A 9,745-nucleotide genomic window follows, 5' to 3' on the forward strand; every position below is an offset into this window, starting at 1 on the left:
GTCTTGGGTCTTTCCTCTTCCTCACGGTGCGAAGACGACTAACTCCCCGTTAGCACGCCTAGGACTTGGGTCTTGAAACGAAGATCACCTCACTTCACTTTTCCTCACTACAAAATTCAGAAAACAATATCTACGACAAATAACTTGGGTTTTATAAAAAGGGTTTTGGACTAGAAATGTCTAGGCCGAGTGTAGTAATATTCAACAATGAATATTTATAACTTGTATACTTTTCGAGTGATAACTATTAAATCGAAGTATACGTTATATCTTACTCCAAAAATAAATAATATATGTGTGGAGTAAAAGTATTCTTTCTTTGATAAATATACGATCTTGAAGAATCAAAGAATACTTGTATTTATAAACTCCGTGTAGATCGAATAAATTATATTCGGAGTTTTAAGTCTATTTAGGCTCGATGGCACAAGACTTATATTATTACTTCGTTATATGAAAATACGTCTATTTTCGAAGTAATATAATCGAGAAGACTTTGCTTCTTTTCAATATAACTCTTCTCTTTTATAGTCTTTTGAGACTAAATCAAATCAATTAAAGTTCGTAGAGAGAGAGTCGAGAATTTCTTTAACTTTAGCACAAGCCAATAATATTTCCGCAAAACCAACAATACAATATTTATACACTTATAATAATAACAACTATAAAGTGCAGAAAGTATATAAATACGTATAGTAGGCCTATCCGGTTATTGTTCCCACGGAGCGCTAAAGGGGCTAGTAGGATGTTAACCAGGCAACAATAACAAGTAAAGTTAATTGCGGAAAGTTAGATTAGATTAGTTGGCAAGATAAGTGCTAAATAAACGTTAAAGAAATAAATAACTTTTTAGATCGTTTCCTTCCCAACGGAACACAAGGTGCTAGTAGGGAATTAGATCAAGCTTTACTAAATCGTTTTGACCGTCGTCAAATATAATCCTCTTTTTCGAGGTGTATTACGAAACTTTAGTTCGTATACAAAATAATACGAATCGATGTTCGTTTATGTATTATATATTTGAGAGAATATTAGATCGTACGATATAAAAGTTGTTCTTGTATAATAAATCTCAAATATATCACGAAACTTTAGTTCGTTTGAATATTTCGAATAACACGAATCTTTAGTTCGTGTATTTAATATATTCGAAACAAGAAATCTCTTTTATTAGAGATATGAGATGAAGAGCTTTTGTAGAGAGTAGATCGATGATAATAACGAGCTCTTGTATAAATAAAATGGTCGGTTAAGACACGGATTAATGAAGCTAAAAATATAACCACTTACGAGAACGATCGGAAAGTTCGCCGGAAAAATTCGTCGGAGGTTCGGTAGGACTATAAGCACACGGACGAATTTGGGCAGCCCTTCGGGAGGCAAGATGGTAGTGGTTAAAGAGCTAAAGTGGTGAGACAAAGCTTGGTTGGATGAACAAAAGCTTGTATAACTAAAACCTTGTGTATATATGTATATATATATATAAGAATGGAGGTTTTAGAGAAGAAGTATTTGTAGAGAGTGTTTGTAGATGAAAGAGAGAGTGTATACTTCAAAAATCTCAGCACTTCTATGGCTTTTAGCTTGAGAAAAATGGGTGGGGGTGGGGTTTTATTTATAGGAGGGGTTAGGTAGAATGGAGGGTTTAGATTAAATGTAAGTGTATGGTGAGATTGAGAGAGATGTGGCCAATTGTGAGCCAAGTTTGTTGGTTGGTGGGGAATTCAAGCATGTGCCACTATTCTCATCAGATTTGAATTAGTATTAAACAATAGAAACGCTTCGGTTTTGCAATTAAATGCGTATCACGTATCGTTTAATAAATATGACGAATTTCCGAAAGTCTTCAATAAATTCAACCAAAAATATGATAAATCTCCAAATATTGGTAAATGAAATTCTGTGAAGTTTGGTGATTTTTGGTCAACTCTAACTTGGTCAAACGCTCACTCGAAGTACGGAACGACAGATAGAAAAACGCTACGAAACGAAAGTTTTCGAAAAATTACAAAACTTTTACCTAACATGCCTATACATATAAAAATGACATCCCCAAAGTTTCAAGTCATTCTAGCAAGTAGAAGTATTTTATCCGGAATTAAAACGATAAAAACCGCTTTTAGGAATACAATAAAATACGAAAATTCTTTTGACAATTTGTAAACGGATTTTGACAAAAGTTTTGACTTGAATAAATACTATAAATATATTCCCTTAAAGATAAAATAGTTTGGAGTGTTGGGAAGTATATTTGAGTATTTAAATTAATTTCCTTCGAAAAATAAGGAAATATATGAAAACCGGAAAAATTAGTATTTGGTCAAAACGAGTAGACCCTTGACTAATTTGTGAAACCAAAATACTTAGAATATTAAGATTCATGATAAATCATGATTTTGATAATTTTGGAAAGCATTCTAAGTATTAAAATATTTTTCTCCGAAAAATAGGTAATTTGAGAGACCAAAGAGAAAATATTTCACAAGGTTGCAAAAACGGATATTAATATTTGTAAGGCCAAATATTAATAAGATGAGAGGGTAAATCTTTCTTTTGGATAAAAAAATGATTTTTGGAAAGGAAGATTTATTTTTGAGTAATTAAAGTTAATTTATCCCTTAAAATAAGAAATTGATAAAATAGGGAATAAATCACTTTAAATACTAGATTTTGAAAATAATGTTACATGAAGCTTTTAAAGAATATCAACTTGTGAAAATCCTTTTTCCATCTTCATGTCAATTTGATTTTGCAATAGTAAGAGAGAGAAAATCGTAGAATGGCGATATTCCTCAGCATGGATATTGCACAGAAAATCTTAAAAATTTTGACACGGAAATCATTTTTCAAATCTCTTGCTAAAATTAACCTTTCACTTAGAAATAATCATTTAAATTAAATGTCCTATTGGGAGGATCTAGGTGATTTAAATTTTACGTTTATTTAATAAATACCAAAATAAATCAATATCGAAGATATCCTTTCAATCTTCCCCTTTTTGGTATTTATCAAACAAACCTAAAATTTAAATTTTACAAGTGTGTGCTTCCCCTTGATGTATGCATGAATTTATGAAAAAAATATTTTTCACATAACATATAAAGAGTTTAGGAAGTATACTTGTAATCCTCGCAATAAGCGTATCGAGAAGTCCTTTGATTATTTCCTGAAAAAAAAATGATTAGTAGAGTTTTTGAAAGATTTGATGTTCTCACATTTTTGTATTGGATTGTGCATTTTAAAAAACTTTATATGCACGTCTTCTTTCCTTTTTTTTTTATACTAAAATTTTAATTTTGGATCGTGCAAAAGAAAATGGTACTCAAAAGAAAATGGTACTGTACTTGCACGTCTTCTTCCCCTTTTGGTTGATAAAAACCAAAAATAATTTAAAAGAGGTTAGCTTCCCCTTAATTTTGCACTAGCATTCTCTTTTTGAGAATATATATAGATAGTGTATCCTTTTAAAATAGAGAAGAAGTATGAGGATTTTATTGTCCTTTTTATTTACAAGTCATTTGCATTTTTGAAATATAGTAGCTAGTTGTGCAATGTGCTCGAAATAGTTCGTTTTGAACTAATTTATCGGGTCGAAGCTTTTGGGTGGATTTCATATTCTTTTAGCTTCTTGACTTCATTTTATATTGGAAAATGAGTATTAACTTTTCTTTTTGTCTCAAAAATCATATAATTTTGACTTTCTTTGAGTCAAGGAGGAGGAATCGATTTTTGAATTCTTTTGAATAATCGAGATGAAAGGCTACAGTTTTCCTTTCACTTTTCTTTTTATTTCGAAAAGTAGTATCACATTGGGACTAATATTGGTGTTTAGTCGAAGAACTTGTAATTCAAAGATATTCTTTTAAACCTTTAAATTATAAAAGAATCGAGAATTCATTTGTATAAATCGAATTCAATATCTTTCGAACAGATTTCATAGAATCGAAAGCAGCATATCGATTTGAATTTTCAATTCATATGTCAAACTTGGACATAAAGAGTACAAATGAAATGTCAAAATTGGACATTTTATATTAAGATAATAAATACATATGAATAATTTTGACTGTCAATCTTGGACACAAAATTTAAATAGTCCTAACACCTTCAAATTTGGAAAAAACGTTGCCCAAAATCCAATGGCAACATAAATTGCAGTTTTAGCAACTAATTTGGGGTGTTGGGATAGACCATATATGGTGTAGTGTAAGTACATATCATTGTACGAACCAATATGTGTGGTCAAAAATTATGGTTTGCAGTTTTGAGAGTTAGATTTTCAAAGTTAGAACTCCAGCGACCAATTCTCCGTTATTCCTCATCTTCTTCACTGCATTAATTTTTTTAAGAAGAATTTATATTTTACTAATTTTGGACGATTACCAAAGCTGACATCAAATATGACACAATAATTAATATCACAATACTCATCTTACACAATAACAAAGTCTTCATATTTTGGAATAATTGTTGCTCCAATATTAGTTTATGTATTAATAGTTATGAACATTGGGCTATAAATAATTCTTATGTGTATCATTCTACTAATATTTTTCAATTAGATTTAAGAATTTAATATTCAATATGTTAAGTCAATATTAGTTTAGCTCATTTCTATTTCACAATCAGATTATAATTAGGCTGGATATCAGTATTTGAACAATTCTTTGTTTTTCGTTAAAAGAATAAATTTCGCAATGAAACATTTTAGGATTTTTATTAGACACTATAGCATCGATCACATATATAAGTTACTCACACCTTAGACAGACACATTACACAAATGTCTAGTCCAGAACACATCATCAACACATCTCACTTCATTTTAGCGGACGCCTTTTTTCCTGTTTTTTCGTTTCGGGGCTTATCGGAATCAAGCCCCCAAGCACACCCTTATATAATCATGTATAAAAACTCAAAAATTCGCAGCAGGAACCAGAGCCCCTTGTGTATGAAACCTCCATGCAAACACATAATCCCTCGATTCACACCTCAGCCTCACAGCCTCCCCTGAAGTAGTGATGGAGCTTTTGTACTCACTGTTCCCCCACTCTATAACCACCAAGCAAAAATTCACCCCTTTGGATGATGAAGCAAGCTCAGAAACCACAGATTCAGGGATCTTTAGGGTTACTTCACCGCAAATTCTGTTGCATGCAGTGATTGATTCGAGCCAGTTGCACTCTGGCTGTCCTATTAAGCGCTTATAAGCCGAATTGGCGAGCCTGACTTGGTTTTTTGAGTCAGAGATTAGTACAGGTAGGGTTTGGGATTCTATTCCTTTCTCGATTTCATCGGCTGTAGAATGACCCGGATTAGTGAGTGCAGGGCTTAAGAGGGTGGAGTTTGGCTGGATTAGGATTGATGAGGAAACGAGGCGAATAGGCTTCGGGGTGAAGAGATTGGGAGATTGGTGTAATTCAAGATGCTTGACAAGATTTTTCTCTACAGGAATGATCATTTGATTTGGAATTTGATTTGGAATTGGAGAGGGGAGATGAGCAGGCTTTGATCTCTTGCATGGGAGAGGAGGGGGGACCGAAGTCCTACCGCGCTTTCGGCCTCGAGTAGACCTGGATTGCAGCTGAGGCCAGACGGTTCTGAGATAAGCAGAGTCCCTGATGTTTAGAGGCATGCATGATGAATCTGAGTTGGGAGAGGAATTAGTACTAATATTGGTTTCATGATCAGGTGGTTTCGGTGCAATAGGCCTGTACCTGGCCAGAATCTGCGCTGTTTTGTTAGAGTCTATGGTCTGCATCATCTTGTGGGAGAGATATGGGGGAGAGAGGGGGGGGGAGGGAGAGAGATGGAGGATGAAGCTGCAGAGGGGCTTAGGTTTGCACAAGAGGGGGTGAGTGTATATAAGAGACAGGGGGGCCAATGAGAGAGAGGCATGTTGAAAGGCCAAGAGGACAGATGGATTAGTGTATGGTGGATACGTGTAGAGAGTTTAGCAGATGAGTCCATCGATATGGCAAAATCTACATGCAGACTCACCATTTGGATGAAATGCATCCGTTTTCTGTACATATCTGTATTCTATGAAGTACTAGATTTTACAGTGGAAAAGCTTTGGTTCAGTAACGGTAAAAGTCTTGCAGGACAAAATAAATTTAGAAGCTATTTGGAAACGTACATTTCATTTCAAACGATGGATTTCAAATGGCAACATTTGAGTTGTCATTTTAAGTTCTCATATTTTTATCAATATTTGAACGTGTAGTTTTTAAGAAATCTCAATCTAAATTCCCAAATAGGTTATTTGATTAAATTCTGAATTTGAAATCTAGATTCCCAAACCGGTGTTATTTGAAAAATTGTAAAATTCGAAGTTAGACTTGCATGAGTTCGCTTATATCAAACTCCACCAAACACTTCTTACTCCACCAAACACTTCTTATACAACTAGAGTTCATATATGACAATGAACGGTGTGAAATATATAAATGATTAAATAAGTAACTGATCACATCATAAAACAATGAACGGTGTAATGTTTATAAAAAAAACGATAAATAGAGCGTATATAATTGATTCATAATCTTGAATCATATGAGTTTATTTAGGAAATACGTTGATTGTCCAATCTAATATCAATTTTGTTATATAATCGATAAAAAAAACGATGTTTTAATAAAATGACAAATATTAGGCGGATTAAAATTTTTTTTTGTTTGAATCCTGTTAAAATTCCTCCATCTAGAACAATATTAATCGGATGAGTACTATCGTATAATTTTGTACCGACTAAATTCACAAGTCGGAGATATGCGATTCAAACTGTGGACATCCCTAGCACGATAAACCGTAAGCGGCTAAAATTCATTTAATCATACTTTAGATAAAGTCATGTTAATTTCTTATTTTGATGCAGGATAAATCCGCTAATATTCATTGTCACATATCAATTGAGTTATACTAATTTCTCATTTTTATCATTTAGCAGACATTAAAATTGACCATCTTTAATCAATTTACTTCTCCATTAAAAATATTAAATTTTACGTATACATGACATCCTTTTAATCATGCAAGTATTTATATAAAACAAAATTGATAGCAAAGTAATTACTTTAAATTTTAAATACATGAACAATCCTTAAGTGATTGTTGTGAAAATCTTGTAATAAAATATGGTAGAAAAAATTTAGATGGAATATTTTAATCTGTGGGTGGATAAAAATCTAAAATTAATCACTTTTTATTATAAAAATATAATTTATTATCACACCAATCGCTTATAGTATCCAGACCCGACCTTCCAAAATATCCATATTCCTGATAACATGAATCAACCACATAGAAGATTTCCGACCACGTCTTATCGATATGACTACATGAGTACGTGACCAGAAGCGGACCTAGGACACCAAAGTTTAAGATGACGCTAAACAAATTTTTGAAAAACACTTATATATTTTTAAATTTTGGGGAGATATTTTTATAATTTTACAAAATTTAAAATGATGAAAAAATGTAAAAAAATTTAGAGGAGACACGTGTCCCCGTACCTCTTCCTAAATCTGTCCATGTAGTCCTGTACGAGTGACAACAAGTTTTTTAAGGGTCGTTTGGTTCGACGAGTGGTATCGGGTTGAAATGAGGAATCGGGTTAAGCTGGTATGGGTTTGAGGTATTATATCTGATATCATGTGTTTGGTTGAGTGCTGAAATCAATATATACATATTTTGTGAAAATCAAGTTATTAATTTATATTAATTGAAAAAATTAATAAAATTATTATTGTTATATATTTTTGCATCATTGATTTAATTTTGTATAAAATATTAATATTTGATTACTTAAATAGAGACAAAAAAATTAAAAATAAATGGATTCTGATACCTCCATCTCATACCCACCTCCCTACCTAGATATCAAAAACTCATAGCATAGGGATTTAAGGTATGGGTTTGAGATTATATTTTCACCAACCAAACATCAAGTATGAGTTTGGAAAGGACAAACCTCATATCCGATTCCACATACCATGAACCAAACGACCCCTTAGAACGCTTATAATTTTATTCATATTTTCGTGATGAATACCTTCATACACATTTAACTTTAATACAAGAAGTAGAAATTTTTTATCTAAATTTCTGATCACGAGTTCGAATAATTTCAACATGCAAAAAGATCCGAAACCTCCCGACAGAATACTTGAATCACGTTCGTCATAAAGAAAGAAAACAAGGGGCGAGAGTTTGCGTTGTCTTTGCATGCATGCTGACACCTATCACTCTATCACTATGAGTATGAGACGCTGCCGCTTATATTTACTATTTTACCCCTACCTACGTTACGGTAACGCTTCTAAACGGATGGCTGATACGAGCCTTTGGTTCAGATTTCAGAATGATGACTTACGTGTCAAACATAGAACACACGTGGCGTTTCTTATAGGTTGTACTCCCTCCGTCCCAGTCATTTGTATACAAATAGACACGGAGACCAATAAATTAGGTAAAATATGAGTAAAGTTAGATGAAAAATGTGTAGGAGACCAATAAATTAGGTAAAATATGAGTAAAGTTAGATGAAAAATGTGTAGAGTGATGGGACTCATTAATATTTAATAATAGATTTGAGATAGTGGAGGAAAGTAGTGGGTGTAATAGTGTTTATATTATTATAGAATAGAGATAGTGGAAGAAAGTAGTTGGTTGTAATGATATTTTATATTATAAAAATTTACTACTTTTGGAATGTATACAATTGATGGACGTCCCAAAAAAGAAATGGTATACAATTCACTGGGACGGAGGAAGTATGTAGCAGCGGCGAAGTTTTTTTTGACTCGAGTACACTGCACTACTGCAGGATATGAGCGACTGAGCGTAATTTATGAGAATTTTGTAACGGATCCTCAATTTCTGCCGCAATTAATCATGTAGTTGTGCAATTTATTTTTAAAATTTTAGTTTTCTGAATTAAAGTTGGGATGTTATATTTTTATAGAAAAAAAGAAAATCTCAAAAATAAATTTCAAAAATAAGTTACAAAACTATATTATACAAGAGCATTGAAATACGTGTGAAGCAGTTAAAAAAAACGTATAGAATTAAATGAGACAGAAGGAGTAATTTTCTTTTTATAGTTTTTCTTACAGATATCAAATCTAGACTTTTTTTAAAAAAACTTGCTATAATTTTCAAATAAAATCATAAAAATAATAATTTTCAAATAAAATTTGTATTAATATCATTTTCTGAAATATTTTTTTTATCAAAATACCAAATTGAATTTACAACCGTATCCGTTAATTGTATCAACCATATATACAGCTACGAAGACAACTTAAAAATTGTTTGAAATTATATATAATTGGATAAAAAATTATAATTGATTGCAAAGGTCGCGAAAATGAGTACCCTCATGGGCTTGTACTAATATCACAAAAATAATAAGAAAATTAATTTAATAAAAAACAGAATACAAAGTTGTATTTAATTGCATTAGGTTAAAAGCTATTTTTGAAAATATTTTCAAAAAATAGTAAAATTAAAAATATAATTTTAAAATAATATTTTTTATCATTAAAAAACGTAATAGTTATGTAAATATTCAGTGCTTTTTTGGTTGAATATATGAAAAAAATAATTTACTCGAGAAAGTTATACTCCCCTTCCTTAAAAAACTACCTGAGAAGTCCAATAAAATTGGTTGGTTAGACAGAAGTGAGTTTTATACTTTATTTTGTTTAACTAAATTATACATTTATTTGACTTAATCAATATT

General features: G+C 31.7%; 1 protein-coding gene across 1 annotated transcript; it reads right to left on the bottom strand.

The window, feature by feature from the left end:
• Positions 1-1,972: 1,972 nt before the first annotated feature.
• LOC108212027 (uncharacterized) lies at positions 1,973-6,248 on the bottom strand. The gene has a single exon (XM_064088747.1). The coding sequence runs from the start codon at positions 5,762-5,764 to the stop codon at positions 4,916-4,918; it is 849 nt and encodes a 282-aa protein (XP_063944817.1). The 5' UTR covers positions 5,765-6,248; the 3' UTR covers positions 1,973-4,915.
• Positions 6,249-9,745: the final 3,497 nt, after the last annotated feature.

The sequence above is a fragment of the Daucus carota genome, chromosome 3, assembly GCF_001625215.2.
Source record: "Daucus carota subsp. sativus chromosome 3, DH1 v3.0, whole genome shotgun sequence".
Lineage (NCBI taxonomy): Eukaryota > Viridiplantae > Streptophyta > Magnoliopsida > Apiales > Apiaceae > Daucus > Daucus carota.